Raw genomic sequence first — 17,020 nt, forward strand, 5'->3', positions numbered from 1 at the left:
AAGAGCATCATGGAGAAGACTTTAGACAATTTAAAAACTTTTTTTTTTTTTGCTTTTTCTTAGTATTAAAGAACTGAATCATGTTGTAGTTATGCATAAGAGTTGTTCAAAGATCCGGCTGAGCGATTGGAATCTTCCATGTCTGACAAAATCTGTGAACAAATCCGGACAAGTGTTTTTTTTTCTTGCAGAAAAAACAATTTAAAGGCTTCTTCCAAGAATAAGAATATCTTTAGGAAATCCTTCCATTTTGGCAATTTCAAAGCAGCCGAGCTTGGTGTAAAAGTCCAGGATTCTTTTGTCGTCTGGTCGGACTTCGCAAAAAGCACCGCGTGATCCTGAGACCAGAGGGTGAAAGAAATAAAACGCATTAGGCACGGGTACATTTTTTTTTTTTTTTTACATTTTTCTGCCTGGAAATTTCTACAGTGATTATGAATAAGCAATTTCCATGAAATGAGTCAATGTTATTCCCTTCTCATTGATCTGTGCTTGTCTGTACACCTGGATTTTAAATAAAGCTTTTTGGACCAGTGGTTACCTCTCTACACTGTCGAATTGCTATGGTGGTGGCATAAACGCAGGGGGTAGGAAGACATGTGACAACAACATGTAGTGTGCGTTCAGATGGGCGATGACACCCGTGCTGCGTGCACACGCCCTTTGCTATTGCACCTGCCCCTGAGCAGCCCATAGAGGTATATGCAGACGCAGCGGCTGCACGGACACAGCCGAATCGCCAAAATCTGCCATGCAGGTAGGAGCGGCTGCACGGGTCCGAACACACATCATCTGAGTTTGGATCCGTGCGCCCACTCCTGCCGTGTGTCAGATTTTGATGTGCAGCTGCTGCACCCACCTCTATATGCTGCCCGCACTCAGCCTAAGGCAGATGCAGGTGCAATAACAAAAAGTAAAGGAAACGGGTGCAGGGTTCGCTTCAGGAAACAAATGTCCAAACAAGGAATCGGATTATTCGCTGCTCTGGCTCCAAGAATGCAAACAAGATATGAGCAGTCGGCAATTTGGACATCCATTTTCAAGTCTTTATTTGCTACATAGCTGTGACGTTAAACAGCAGATTATGCATTTTGGCAAACAGCCTTAGTGCCGGTTCACATTTGTGCGGCTTGCGAGATCGCATGTAATTCGGAGCGCACTGCTCCTTCATTACATGCGATCTCATGTGCGGATGCGAGTTCAGCCATACACTTTGCATGGCTGAATTCGCACAGTATCCGCACCAAACACGCATATGAGGCATTTTTTTAAGCCGCATCAGAATCGGATCGCACAGTGGTTCACACTTGTGCGATCCGATTCTGTGCGAACTGCCAGATCGCACTGCGATATGCGATCAAACTGGGGGTGTCGTTAACATTTAATTGACACCCCCTGTGTATCGCATATGGCAGTTTAAGCATTTCAGCAAACAGCTTTAACCACTTTACCACCGGAGGATTTTGCTGTCTTACGTCCAGGCCACTTTTTGCGATTCAGCGCTGTGTGACTTTAACTGACAATTGCGCGGTCGTGCAACGCCGTACCCAAACTAAATTTACGTCCTTTTTTTCCCACAAACAGAGCTTTCTTTTGGTGGTATTTGATCACCTGTGCGATTTTTACTTTTTGCGCTATAAACAAAAAAAGAGCGTTTATTTTGAAAAAATAACAATATTTTTTAAATTTTTTTATATGAAATTCCCCCCAAAAAATATGTAAAAATCAAATTTTTTTAAAATTTTTGGCCAATTTGTTTTCTGCTACCCATGTTTGGTAAAAAAAAAAATTACAATAAGCGTATTTTGATTGGTTTACGCAAAAGTTATTGCGTTTACTAACTAAGGGAAAGATTTCTGTCATTTTTGGTGTTTTTTTTTTTAACGAGTAATGGCGGCGATCTGCGATTTTTTTTGCGGGACTGCGACATTGCGGCAGACAGATCGGACCCTTGACTGACATTTTTGACACTTTTGGGTGTACCAGTGACATTACTACAGTAATCAGTGCTATAAATACTGTAAAAATGACACTGGCAGGGAAGGGGTTAATTTTATTGGAGAGGGAGGGGTTAATGTATGCCAGGTGCTTACTGACGTGTGTGGGGGGAGGGGACTGAGTGAGCCAGGGACAGATCGCATGTTCAGCTATGCTGAACACTGCGATCTGTCACTCCCTGTCACTGAGGAGATTCGCCCGCTCTGTTTACACAGGCGGGCGGATCTCCAAACTAGATTCCCCGACGATCGGGGAAGAGCAGCGGTGATAGTCGCCGCTCCTCCCCTGGCCCGACTCCCGCTGTGAATGAAAACAGCAGGAGCGCCGCTGTACAGGGGGAGGAGTCCAGCGACGTAGGTCTACGTCGCTGGACGATAACGAGCCACTGTGCCGCAGTAGAGGCACAGTGAGCAGGGGTAAAGTGGTTAAAGCACAGGTTACCCTAATAAAAAAAAAAATATCCTGTTCCCTGTAATTTGCCCCCCTGTATAACCTAAAAAACCTGGATGATCTTGCCTGGTTCTGCCCTCCCCTCTGTAAACTGACCATGGTTTATCATGGCTGCTGATCCCTGACACCGTGGTCAGTTTAAGTGCCTCTGTCATCTGCAGCTCTCTACTGTCCTCTGTCCTCTCTCCTCTCCCCTCCCCGCCTGTCAGCAGTGTGAGTGCCGATCTGCTCTCCTCCTGCTGCTATCAAACAACAATGACATTCTTACAATCCGCCCTGTTCTAGTAAACAATGTCCCAGTGTATGCGTTTTTAAAAACAATGCCGCGGTGTACCTCATTTCATAGCACCGATCGGTGCTCACGTGACCGGCCATGTCTCTCCTCCTCTTGGCTGACATCAGCGGGGGTTTCCCAGCCACGCCCACTTAGCTGTCAGATGGAGAGAGGCGGCCGGTCACGTGAGCACCGATCTGAGCACTATGAAATTAGGTACACATTGGAATAAAAAAAAAAAAAAAAACACATACACTGAGAACATTTACTACAGCACAGCTGATTGTAAGAATGTAATTGAATGGCCTAACAATCACTTTAGCCCTAACATGATGAAATGCGTAAGCTGCTTTTTAATGTCACTGCTATGTAGCAAAAAAAAGCTGCCATGGATGTCCAAGTTTCTCTTCATATCTTGTTTGCAACAAGAAAAGGAACCTGCATGCAGGATAGGTGTCATCGCCCTTCTGAAGGAAGTTTAAAGCAAATGGGTAAAATAAAAGGAAACATGCAGTATATTTCTGCAATACACATTTTCCTATTTTATTCTCACATTCACGCTCCGCCTCTGCTGCACTGAAATCCCCAACAGCTTTATCAGCCCTGCCCCGTTATCCATGGATTACAGAACACCGGCCCTTATGTTCTGGGGACAAGGATAGCGAGGGGTGTTCTGCGGTCTCCAGAGAAGAATCGTCAGTTGGAGATCACACTGCAGCCTTTATAACTTGATATTGATTTCCAATTGTGCATCCATTATAAGTCTCTATTGCAGCCAGACCCTGATGAAGAAAGAATTTTAAACCCCTGAAAAGCGCTGGCTTTGCCTTCTGACTTTTTATTACGATTAAACTTTTACTGGACTCGCACTAACCAGTGGCTCTCATCTTTTTACACTTTACTGGGGAGCCTCAGGGGTACCCCACATAACAGAGCTGCCTCACTCGTTTAAATTTGCTTTTCCCATTTGGATCCAGTTCTCCTAACACACACTTTTTGTAAAACTGGGAACTTACTGGGCGGGGCTGACAACACCGCTTGGGATTTCAGTGCAGCAAAAGTGTTGTCAGCCAATAAAAAAAAAAAAAAACTATCTGGACTTACCATTGGCTTTCAGAGAAGACAGGAGGCACGCCATCATCCCTTTGGCTACGCTGGGATCCGTCACCTTCTTGTGAATATCCACTTTTATTAATGAGGGAAAGTTAGCAAGGAATGTGTCCGGTAAGATTTCCTGCTCTTCATGAAAACTCAGCATGATTTTCTAGAAGAATAAAAAAGGATGGTTAAGTCACAATGGTTTCTCAAACAAATTACAAATCAATCAGAACTAGCAGATACAGATGCAATCTTGCAACCAGATTAAGTACGGTATTTGCAAACAAAACTACCAGAAAACTAATAGAAATATTGGCTGAACGGATCATGAAAAAAGGAAATAAGAACAATGGGGGTAACCAAGACAGGAAATAAGGAGAAAGGGGGAACACCAGGCCAAAAGATAAGGGGAACACAGTGACCAAAACAAGGGAAACTGAGGGGGGGGGGTCATCCAAACAAGGGGAACCGAGGGGGGTCACCCAGACAATGAGAACCGAGGGGGGAATCAGACAAGGGGAACCGAGGCGGGGGTCACTAACGAAGCCACCTATAGATGGGGATTTCTCTCATGCCTCATCGCTACTGAGAGCGGCCGCTCCTAAACCCTGAGCTTCCCTGAGGACCATCCATGAAATGACTCCGTCTCTCCAATGGGAGGACCATAGGGTCACAATGAGGGGAAAAATTACTGAACTTGGCGCAAGGAAGAAAAAAAAAAGCACATGGTCAACTTTTTAAAGAAATTGTGCCATGCTGATAGACTCATCCCCAAAAACACTGAGTGCTGTAATAACATCAAAATGTGCTTCAACAAAGTATTAGTTTAGGGGTGTGCACACTTATGCAACCATATTTTCGTTTTTTTATTTTACTTACCTCCACCTTAAAAGATTTCAGTTTGTTGTTCAACTGGGTTGTACAGTTTATAGGTCACATTCTGAAATTATTTATTTTGGTCTAATTTTTTTTACATCACAGAAATCTGACATTCTAACAGGGGTGTGCAGACTTTTTACATCCATTGTATATCTGATCGGCTCACATGCTGTCTCTGCACTCTTTCCTTCCATGCTCAGCTCCCTACTCTGACCTCTCTCTGTTCCTTCCCACCAATACAAAACTCTTACCTCCCGACTTCTCGATCTCCTGGACACAAAACTTTGCCGTGGACTGGGCAGCAGGATGGTGAGCGGGGGCGGAGTCTGCAAACATGAGCTCACTGCCCTTCAGGATGGAGCAAACGCCAAGCTGAGCAGCCTTCCGCACCTACAACAAATCACACACGGTGGGGTCAGATAATACTATTGTACCCACAGACCACTGAAGGTTTCCTTTTCTAAGGTCTCTCGCTGTTCCTTGTCTACAACTTACTTTTGGCTTTGCATGGACAGTGAAGCTGAGTAAGCCATGGTACACCTGCAGAGTGGAGGGATAACTCCATGCAGACAGGTCCTGTTTCCGAAGCAGTACTGACAAGCATGAAACAATCTGAAAAGAAAAAGACGTAATAATGAGATTACAGAATAACACGTACAAAAGTATATGAAAATGGACAGAGATATCACCGTTCAACTACAATCTGTGCCCCACATATGTATGAATCTACCAACCTCAATACATAAAAGTGCTACATGTGCAAAAAGTATCAATTAATACAATCAGAAAAAATACAAGAAAGTTCTGTGAAAAAAACACATCAATATTATGTAACTACTTAAGTTAGTGTACAAAATTCATTCAGAAAAAATGTATCCCTGGAAGACGTCTGACGACGAAACGAGTAGGTCACTGCATTCGTAACAGAGGAGGGGGGCAGGCCTAGCGGCATGGTAGGTCATCGGTAGGCTGCGCCAGAAGCCGGAAGAGCTGGCGCAGCCTTCTTGATGACGTCACAGATAAACATGGCAGTGTGGGATCTGGCGGCGGCAACGGCTGCAGAGAAGAGGATCTCAGCAGGACAATGCTGGATCCTCGGTGTGGGGAGAATCTAAAGTGTGGCCAGCTCAGCATTAGGTAAGTGGGGGAACAAGAAAGAAAATTATGGGGGGTGGAGGAAGGTAGAAATTTCTCTTTATAGCCTGCCTCTGGGAAAACTGCGTCCACCCCAGCGTTTCGTAGAGAAAAGATGGGGGACACTACTCACCAGACCATGAAACCAAGGGGGCATCACTCCCGGCAGTTCACCACGCCATCTTGGAATGGGGTGCTGTGACCAGAGGCACTCTGCGACTCTAGCCGTGAACATTGTCATGACCAGGGCTATGCGACCTCGCGAGGCATTTGATGAAATATAGTCAGCGCACACCTCTAAAATGGTGCAGCGTCCCACAAAGGCATACGAAATGGAGCCAATGGACCCAAACCTTGGACATCTAGTCCCCCAGATAACGAAACAAGTAGGTCACTGCACTTATAACAGAGGAGGGGGGGCGGGCCTAGCGGCGTGTCATCAGTAGGCTGCACCAGAACCCGAAGAGCTGCCTTCTCGATGTCACAGATAAACATGGTGGTGCGGGATCTGGTGGAGGCTGCAGAGAAGAGGATCTCAGCCAGACAACGCTGGATCCTCGGTGTGGGGGAGAATCTAAGGTGTGGCCAGCTCAGCATCCGGTAAGCGGGGGGACAAGAAAAAAAAAAATTATAGGGGGGTAGTGGGAGGTTGAAATTCCTCTTTATAGCCTGCCTCTGGGAAAACGTAAAGTCCAACTCTGGGCAAAACAAGAACCCTCTCCTGCCCCTTTCTTCCACCCACCTGTCCCTAATTGACATACATTTTTTTTTTAATCTAAAATACTCCATTGACGTACAGTGCATCCAGAACGTATTCACAGCGCTTCACTTCTTCCACATTTTGTTCTGTTACAGCCTTATTCCAAAATGGATTCAATTATTTTCCTCAAAATTCTACAAATTTTCCCCCATAATGACAACGTGAAAGAAGTTTGTTTGAGATCTTTGCAAATTTATTCAAAATAAAAAAGGAAAAAATCCCATGTACATAAGTATTCATACCCTTTACTCAATACTTTGGTGAAGCTCCTTTGGCGAGCTGATCGGCTCTCCTCTTCACACACTCTGTCATTGCGAGGCAAGGAGAGACGATAAACTGCACTTTGGCATTTACATGCGATTGGACACAGCCGATCACAAGGGTAAAGAGACACGCCATTACTAAGATCGGGGTCACCCTCAGCGTCACCAATCACGGCTGCGCTGTGTTCCACAATTGCCGCGCTGCGGGCACACGAGAGCGGCCGTACCCAGGCGCTGTCATGTGACGTAGTCCCAGAACGAAACCTGGAACCGCTCCACTGTTATTTGACGGCGGGCGGGAAGTAGTTAAGGGTAAAAACATTTAGGCTTTAGAACCACTTTGAAATACAGACAAACTCTAAATCTCAAAAGCATCGACCATAAAATGTCATCAGATGTAGGTGACACGACCCCGCTTCTCTAATATTCCAGAAACAGGAAATTCTATACACAGGGGAATACAAGGAACACGACTTACCCATCTAAGAGCGGAGGTGCTGCCGCTGGTGGCCTGTGAGGACATAATATCCATGAAGGCCTTCGATGTGTCCGAGAATTTCTTAATCAGCACAGGACCTGGAACCCTGAAATACATCATTAGATAAATGCAAGATGAAGGACCAAAGCCCCGCCCACCACTGGGGAACAGACAGGCAGACTGACCTTTTCAGAACCAGGTTCAGCAGGTAGGCAACGGCAGACAGCGACTCCGCGGACTCAACGGCTTCCAGAGTGGTCATCTATGGGGGAGAAAAAAAAAAAATGTAGATTATATATATATACACACACACACACCGATCAGCCATAACATTATGACCACCCACCTAATATTGAATATGGACCCCTTTTGCTAAATCAGCCCTCACCCGTTGAGGCATGGACACCAAAGTAACGTCCACATGAATGGGAGGAGCCAAGGTTTCCCAGCAGAACATTGCCCAAACCATCACACTGCCACCGCCGACTTTTCTTCTTATACCGCATCCTGGTGACATCTCTTCCCCAGGTAAGTGACGCACTCGGCAACCCACATGAAAGAAAACGTGATTCATCAGACCAGGCCACCTTCTTCCATCACTCCCTGGTCCAGTTCTGATGGTCATGTGACCATTGTAGAAGCTTATGGCTGTGGACACGGGTCACCATGGGCTTCACAGCCCCCATACACAACAAACTGCAATCCCCATTATTTTTCCTGCGTTCACATCAACTTCATGGACAACATGTTCATGTGCTGCCTAATATATCCCATCAAATTTTCAGATGCCATTGTAACGGCACAGTGGTGGTGCAGTGGGCGGCACGGTGGTGGTGTAGTGGGCGGCACAGTGGTGGCGAAGAGGGCGGCACAGTGGTGGCGCAGTGGGCGGCACAGTGGTGGCGCAGTGGGCAGCACAGTGGTGGCGCAGTGGGCGGCACAGTGGTGGCGCAGTAGGCGGCACAGTGGTGGTGTAGTGGGCGGCACAGTGGTGGTGTAGTGGGCGGCACAGTGGTGGTGCAGTGGGCGGCACAGTGGTGGTGCAGTGGGCGGCACAGTGGTGGTGTAGTGGGCGGCACAGTGGTGGCTAAGAGGGCGGCACAGTGGAGTAGTGGTTAGCACTTTCACCTAGCAGCAAAAGGGTCGCTGGTTCGAATCCCAACCACAACACTACCTGGCTGGAGTTTGCATGTTCTCCCTGTGCCCGTGTGGGTTTCCTCCGGATACTCCGGTTTCCTCCCACACTCCAAAGACATGCTGGTAGGTGAATTGGATCCTGCCTAAATTGGCCTTACTGTGTGCATGTATGTATGTGACTTCTTCAGAGGTCGTCTTCATACGTATTGGTGAAACGCACGCTGCTTACGTCACGGGTGCCTGAGTGGAACGCAAGCCGGTATTCACCGCTCTTCACTCACGGGCACCATTACGGCTGGCGGTTTGTTTACTATTTCATGTACTGTATACCGACCAATTTTATTACACATATATTTTTCACAGTAATACACTATCTGGAGCTTTTTTTTATCCTGCATACCCTGACCGGACCCTGTGGATCGAGGCATCCAGGAGAGGGAATTCCCGGGTACTGTGGTACTACAAAGCCCAGCAGTGTCTACTTTGGCCCTGGTGGCCATATAAGAGTATACAGGTCTTAATACCATAAGGTATACAAGACCCACTTCATCTGGTGAGTGTGTTCTTCTATTATCCCCCACGTTGACACCAAAAAGTACCAACACTGATCATTGGAGGATTCAACACAGAGCACCTGAACTTCTTCCTTCTTTTATTGGCACTCAGGATTTACCTGAATATTTTCACTTCTGAACTATTTTTTATGGACTTTTTTTACCTACACATTTGCACTTGAGTCACTTATGAATTATTATATGAATTGTTATTGAAAACATACAAATTTTACTGCTTGATTATTATATATATATATATTTTTATTTTTTTTTACCTGATTGATTTAATCACTTTAAATATAGCACCTTCCTCACCTTTATAATACTGCATTTATTATATCTAAATATTTATTCCTTATACTTTTATTGTGTTATTTACTTCAAGTATTTTAAGATCATTTGTTATTCATCACACACTGTGTTATACACACATATATATATACACATCCTTGCACATTACTCAATTAACCCCTTCAATACAGGATACTTTCACCCCCTTCCTGCCCAGGCCAATTTTCAGCTTTTAGCGCTGTTGCATTTTGAATGACAATTGCGCAGTCATGCAACACTGTACCTAAACCAAATTTTATGTCATTTTTTCCCTACAAATAGAGCTTTCTTTTGGTGGTATTTGATCACCGCAAGGTTTTTCTTTTTTGCTAAACAAATAAAAAAAAAAACGAAAAGTTTAAAAAAAAAAAAAAAACATTTTTTGTTACTGTTATACAATTTTGTAAATAGATACATTTTTTCCAGCACTGATGAGGAGGCACTGATGGGGTGGCACGAATATGCGGCACTGATAGGCGGCATTGGTGGGTACTGATAGGTGCCACTGATGGGCGGCACTGATAGGCAATAATGGGCACTGTTGAGGCGCACTGATAGATGGCAATGAAGGGCACTGGTGGGCAGCACTGATGGGGAGGGCACTGGCGGACCCCCTGAGCCCTGATTGCCATCCCTGGGGTAATGGGTGGGAATCCCTGGTGGTTCTAGTGGCACCCTCCCCTAATGATCTGCACTGATAATCAATGCTCTGATTACCAGTGCAGACCCCCCCCCCCCCATCAGGAGAGCCGCCGATCGGCTCTCCTATACTCGTGCCTGTAAGGCACGAACTAAGGAAAGCAGATCAACGGCACTTCCTATTTACTATGTGACCAGCTGTGATTGGACACAACTGGTGACATGGTAAAGAGCCAACGTCAGTAGGCTATTTACCGAGATTAGAGATGCGGTGTGTCAGAGTGACACGCTGCAGCACCGATCGCCGCTCTGCGCGCCCCCCGGGGGGGGGGGGTGCGTAGAGCGCATTATCCTGCCGCCATCATATGACGTCCGGTCAGGATAATGCAACCACATTCCCACCGTCAATAGTCTATAGGGCGGGCAGGAAGTGGTTAAGATATCAGCACCAAACACTGTATGAAGGTTTAATGTGTCATATATATATTTAAGGCCTACCAACCTAAAAAATCTTTTTTAAAACCTTTTGTATTGACAAGCTATTGTCCAGCATTGGTTCACTTGAAGCAAGCGCTATATAGCTGACTCTTGCCTGCTGCCAGCCATGACCTCTGCCTGATACTGACCACACTCTCGCTTGCTGAGAGCCACGACCTTTGACCTTTTCCTGGACCTGACAACTCTCGTGCCTGGTATGACCTCTGCCTGGAACAAACTAATCTATTGCTTGCTGACTGCCATGACCTCTGCCTGGACCCGACTACCCTCTTGAATGCTGCCAGCTATGACCTCTGCCGGGACCAGACTATTATCCTTGCCTGCTGCCTGCCATGACCTCTGCCTGAACCTGACCATTCTCTCGTTTGCTGACAGCCATGACTTTTGCTGGGACCTGACTACTCTCTTGATTGCTCACTGCCATAACCTCTGCCTGGACCTGACTACTATCTTGAATGCTGCCATCGCTGTCCTCTGCCTGGACAGGACTATTATGCTTGCTGCCTGCCATGACCTCTGCCTGGAACAGACTACTCTCTTGCTGACTATCATGACCCCTACGTGGACCCAACTACTTACTTTTCTACCGTCCTGAAAATAATCTCCACACCATAAACCTTCTGCTGCAGCAACCCCTTGGTGGGGAGATCCTGGAGCCTACAACCTGGTGTTTGCAGCAAAGTAAACCAGAATCACTAGAGATTCCCACACTTTACCACCACCAGGAGCTCTGGAGAAGACCAGCTGGTACTTAGATATCTTGCCATGGTTGAACCCATATCACCTGCCAGGAGGGCATCATAACATTACCTCAGTAACTTCCCATGAAGACACACCGGACTGTGATAATAGGACACAATCCAAAGGTTTATAGAGTAAGTGTCCACTAATGACAAAGCTCTACAGAGGAGCGAGGGACTCAGCAAATCTGTTAGCACCCCGACTCCTTTAGGCGATATTAATACACCTCAGGAGTGCTGCAAGGTCCACAGAACTTTATTTTCCCCTCTAATATATTAAAAGCAAAAGGTCCAAAATGCAAAAATCAAATATCTTCATTATTCAGAATACATAAAATAAATAAATTGTGCACAAGCCTAAAAAATAAGCCGCACACAGTAAAGGTTTATGTATTCATGCTTCATAATGTGCGGCTCTATAATGCAAATATTCAACAAAATACAAATATTACTGACAGGAGTACTGCCGTCCATAATATTATTCCTTATATCTGATTGCAGATTTCCATTATAGAGCCGCACATTCCACCAATGAGAACAATGGCAAACATGCGGAGAAATCACTCACCAGAGCAGCAAAGTATTCTGTTTCTGTCTCCTTCCCTCCCTGAGAGCGGATCACTTCAGTTACAGCCGCCAGAACCGCACAGATCTAAGAGAGATCATTAATGAGATCCAAACTTTGTATCAGTGATAGAAGTCTTATAAATCAAATGAATCCGAGAAAACACACAGATAGAAAAAAGCACATAACAATTATATCACTGCATTGGAGGAAACAATAGATAACGACTTCCCACTGATCACCAATGTAAGGAACATTCTTCCCACTGACCACCAATGTAAGGGACATTCTTCCCACTGACCACCAATGTAAGGGACATTCTTCCCACTGATCACCAATGTAAGGAACATTCTTCCCACTGACCACCAATGTAAGGAACATTCTTCCCACTGACCACCAATGTAAGGGACATTCTTCCCACTGACCACCAATGTAAGGAGCATTCTTCCCACTGACCACCAATGTAAGGGACATCCTTCCCACTGACCACCAATGTAAGGGACATTCTTCTGGTCTTACATTCTTATAGCTATATATATATAATTTTTTTTTCTTGCAGCCGTTGGCTGGCTCTTTTGAACCTCTGGAAACCTCAAACGTTGGAAGGGGACCTCCTCCCCGCTTCCACCGGTTCACCCGAGAAATGATCCAACGGTGCGGCCAGCTAGTCCCAGAGGTGACCAAAGAGTAGATTCGCTTTGATCGCCTCTATGGCCTTGGAGGACCGAAGCAACGTCATGACCTCACTTCCTGTGCAGGCTGAAAGTAAACAAGTTTTTTTTTTTGTTTTTTTTTTAAGAGTAAAAGATTTTTTTTTTTTTTTTTGATCTTTTGCTTTTAAAAAGGTAAAGAAGAGATTTTAGGTCTTTTTGACCCCCAAATCTCTCCATAAAGAGGACCTGTCATCCCTTATTTCTATTACAAGGGATGTTTACACTCCTTGCAATAGGAATAAAAGTAATAAAAAAAAGAAATTAAAAAAGTGTAAAAATAAAATAAATATATAAAAAAAAAAAATTGAAAAGCGCCCCCATACTTGTGCGTAAAAGCGAACGCATACGTAAGTTGTGCATTCATATGTAAACAGTGTTCGCACCACACATGGGATATCACCATAAAGGTGTGAGCGAGAGCAATAATTCTAGCACTAGACCTCCCCTGTAGCTCTAACAGCCAATCTGTAAAGGCAATTAAAGTGTCGTCTATGGAGATTTTTAAGTACCGCAGTTTGTTGTCATTCCACCAGCGTGCGCAGTTTTAAAGCAAGGTAAGGCCTCTGTCACACGGGCGTTCCGTATGTCCGTATATCATTCCATCAGTTTGCAGATGATATACGGACATAATGCATGTCAATGGCATTGTGGATGTGAGAGGATGACACCGCTGACATCCGATTTCCGTCCTTTCAGTTCTGTTCCGTTTTTTGGAAGGGAACAGAATCCTATTTTATTTCCGTTTAAAAAAACGGAAAGGAAGGAAAATCGGATGTCAGCAGTGTCATCCGCTGACATCTGCAATGCCCATAGACATACATTATGTCCGTATATTATCCGCATACAGATGGGATGATATGCGGACATACGGACAAGTGTCACCCGTGTCTGTTAAAAAAAAAAAAAGTGCCGGAGAGGATCGCAATACGGTCCGCTCCGTGTGAAAGAGGCCTTAGGTATCTTTTTACTCGGCGTAACATTGTTTACATTATACAAAAAAACTGGGGAATTTTTTGTTTTGTTTTTAGAATTCATTAAAATTTATTTATTTTTTTCTAAAAAAATAGATTTTGCAAAACTGCTGCGCGAATACAGTTTGACATAAAAAATTGCAACGATCGACATTTATATTCTCTAGGGCAGTGATGGGGAACCTTGGCACCCCAGATGTTTTGGAAATACATTTCCCATGATGCTCCACTACACTGCAGAGTGAATGAACACCATGGGAAATGTAGTTCCAAAACATCTGGGGTGCCGAGGTTCCCCATCACTGCTCTAGGGTCTCTGCTAAAAATAAATATATAATATTTGGGGGTTATAAATAATTTTGAAGCCAAAAACGACCGATTTAAACTTGTAAACAAAAAGTGCCAGAAAAGTCCTGGTCAGCAAGTGGGAGTGAAGTTATCCTGCAAAGCTCCAGAACCGTCACCCACCTCCTTGTGAGCGGCCGAGTTGGACTCCCAGAATCTCTGGACTTTGCTGAAGGTGAGGTTGGTGCAGTCGGAGAGGCCGCTGAGGAAGGTGGCTCCGGATCTTTCTGTGACAGCCATTTCCTCCTCGTCCTCCATCTGCTCCTCCGGCCTCTTCTGTATGGACAGGGAACCCGCCTGCAGATCATTGTGCAGCTTTACAGCGTCTACCGTCAGCTCACTCTTCCCTGGAGAACAGAAACATCAACCAATGGCATCAATGTATCCCAGATGATCCGACTATTAGTCACATGATATACAATAATGTGCATTTATCTGTTTTACCCCCTCCCCCGACCTACCCACAACCCCCCCAACCCTGACCTATTCCAAAGCCCCCCCCTGACACCGACCTATTCCAAAGGCCCCCCTATCCAAACCCCCCTTTCCCATCCTCCTTCCCCCAGTTCTATACTTACCTTCATCCAATGGCCGATTCTTCTGCTGAATATTACCGAATGATGAAAGTTAGAATGACCTAAAAAAAAGTTCCTCATTACTGCCATCTACTGCTGTGTTTTTTATACAGAACTGCACCAGAGAGCATCCAAACCGCACCACAGAGCATCCAAACCGCACCACAGAGCATCCCAACTGCACCAAAAAGGCACCATGGTGCATCTAAAGCGTCAAAACTGTACCAGAGCGGATCTAAACGCACCAAGAAAGCACCACAGTGCAAACACATAAAAATGCACCACAGATCCAAATAAGAATAAATGATAGAAAGTATTATAAAATATTATTTCTGCTATGAGGATTATAAAATGTTTTATTAACAATAAAATAATAAAATAATGATCCTCATTGTATAAATGGGAGGAGATAATAAATGGGAGGAGATAATAAATGGGAGGAGATAATAAATGGGAGGAGATAATAAATGGGAGGAGATAATAAATGGGAGGAGATAATAAATGGGGGAAATGATGATTTCTGATGATTATTGATATTTCAGTAACAATAATAAAATAATCCTCACTGTAGATCTGGGAGGAAATAATAATAATAATAAATGATAGAAATGATGATTTGTGTACAGATAATGATTAATGTTCCGGTAAGAAATAATAAAATAATAATCCTGATGGTGGAAATGGGAGGAGATGATGAATTGCTATAATAATAATAGAATTGTGTCTCCCTCACCGGAGCTTCGGGTGAAGAACCGGCTCCGTGCGGCCTCCCGGTGTCTCCTCTCCTCGGGGTTGCAGTCGCTGCTGTGTCCCTTCTTCCAGCGCTTCACCTTCCCGGCCACCCCGGGGCGCAGCTTCCCCGACTTCCCCATCTTCACCCACCGACTTCCGGGATCTGCTCTATCCACCGATCACTTCCGCCTCACCGGAGCTCTATGGTGATCACAGGCAGGAAGCCACAGTGATCGCACGGTATAGGAAGTGCTGGCCTCTAGCGGCACCGGAGTTCATTACAGGCAAGTGACATCTCAACACAACACCAACACAGGAGACTTCTAACGGCCGAATACCTAGAAATATTTCATTACACTTCTATTATTATTACTAATATTATTCTTATTATTATTAATGTTATTAAGTGTATTAATATATTTACAATAATCATAATTAATATGGTTTTAAATATTACAAATAATAATATCATTAATAAAGTTGAAAATAAAATAAACTAATAACAAAATATATTATTACATCTTATTAATATTATACTAATATAAAATAAACTATCATCTATGAATAAAACGAATTAATTAAAATATAATACAACTAATAATAATAAACTATAATCTGCTCTGATTATAACATTATATATATATATATATGCGCTGCGTAAATTGACAGCGCTATATAATTACCTGAAATAAAAAAAAATAAATAAATAAATATATATAGATGATAGATAGATATCTATATATATATATATACATATATATATATATATTTTTTTTTTTAATTAGGCAACATCTTAATTTTCTTCTCACTACAGTCGGCCTGTAAACGTTTTTTTTTTATTGCCCCCATGACTCCATTCTGCTCCTAAAGTCTCATATAATATATATATTACACCCAATGGGAAACATTTGACGTTGGTGAATATATCGAACACAAAGTATTCCATATAATTTGAAGATTTAGATTGAAGCAGTGGCAAAGGAATGTAAAGAGAGACTTGCAGGTTGTTTACATGCACAGACATGGACAGGCACTATGATGTCACAGTAGTGGTCACATGACCTGCAGCCAGCACATAGAATTCATAAACATTGTGATTTCTCAGTGGTGGTCACATGACCTGCAGCCAGCACACAGAATGCACAAACATTATGATTTCTCAGTGGTGGTCACATGACCTGTCTGCAGCCCATAAATAGCAGAACACAGGGAGAATTTGGCAGTTGGCTCTTGGACTGCAAAGAAGAAGCATCTCTCTTGCAGAGCTCCTGAGTGATTGAATTGTATTTCATCACATTATTTCCAGTAATTGGAATTCAGAGTCAATTTATTGATTGGTATTATTTGTTAGATACTAATCTTTCATTAATAGTAATTGGCATTTCCTGTCAGTTATTCTTTTCAACCGAAAATGACGACTAAAATCCTTACCGTCATTCTTATGCTGTTTCTCCCTTGGGGAGTAGACAGAAATACCATCATACAATCCCCAGAGGTCCACGTGGAGGAGGGGATTGTGGAAACAACACAGCATCCAGCGGAGATTCCGCTGATTTTTAGAATTTTGTACCCATGGGCTGTACCCAGAGATGTCATCAGAGAGTCCCCAGAGACTCCCATTGAGGAGCCCAGAAATGTCATCGGAGGGTCCCCAGAGACCCGCATGGAAGAGGAGGAAGAAGTTGTGGAAACAACGCAGCAGCCAGCGGAGATTCCGCTGATTTATAGAATTTTGTACCCATGGGCTGTACCCAGAGATGTCATCAGAGGGTCCCCAGAGACTCCCATTGAGGAGCCCAGAAATGTCATCGAAGATTCCCCAGAGACTCGCATGGAGGAGCCCAGAAATGTCATCGGAGGGTCCCCAGAGACCCGCATGGAAGAGGA

General features: G+C 44.2%; 2 protein-coding genes across 2 annotated transcripts in view; both read right to left on the bottom strand.

Moving 5' to 3' along the window:
- Window positions 1-201: 201 nt before the first annotated feature.
- The window catches only part of OGA (O-GlcNAcase), a gene marked incomplete at its 3' end in the record, with an annotated part of 175,635 nt that continues 158,816 nt past the window's right edge, over window positions 202-17,020 (bottom strand). Inside the window, exons 15-16 of the mRNA XM_082268362.1 lie at window positions 3,827-3,986; window positions 202-338 (exon numbers count right to left, since the gene is read on the bottom strand). Coding sequence (XP_082124488.1) covers window positions 202-338; window positions 3,827-3,986 — 297 coding nt within the window. The remainder of the gene's footprint in view (window positions 339-3,826; window positions 3,987-17,020) is intronic.
- Window positions 4,009-15,274, bottom strand: LOC309563271 (RRP12-like protein; the record flags this gene model as incomplete). Its single annotated transcript, XM_082267676.1, has 8 exons — window positions 15,135-15,274; window positions 13,950-14,173; window positions 11,801-11,884; window positions 7,520-7,596; window positions 7,335-7,440; window positions 5,195-5,311; window positions 4,951-5,089; window positions 4,009-4,025 (listed from the first exon to the last, which is right to left on the bottom strand). The coding sequence occupies exons 1-8, from the start codon at window positions 15,271-15,273 to the stop codon at window positions 4,009-4,011; spliced, it is 903 nt and encodes a 300-aa protein (XP_082123802.1). The 5' UTR covers window position 15,274.

This window comes from Pelophylax lessonae, assembly GCF_965119305.1.
Source record: "Pelophylax lessonae genome assembly, chromosome: 9".
Taxonomy (NCBI): Eukaryota; Metazoa; Chordata; class Amphibia; order Anura; family Ranidae; genus Pelophylax; species Pelophylax lessonae.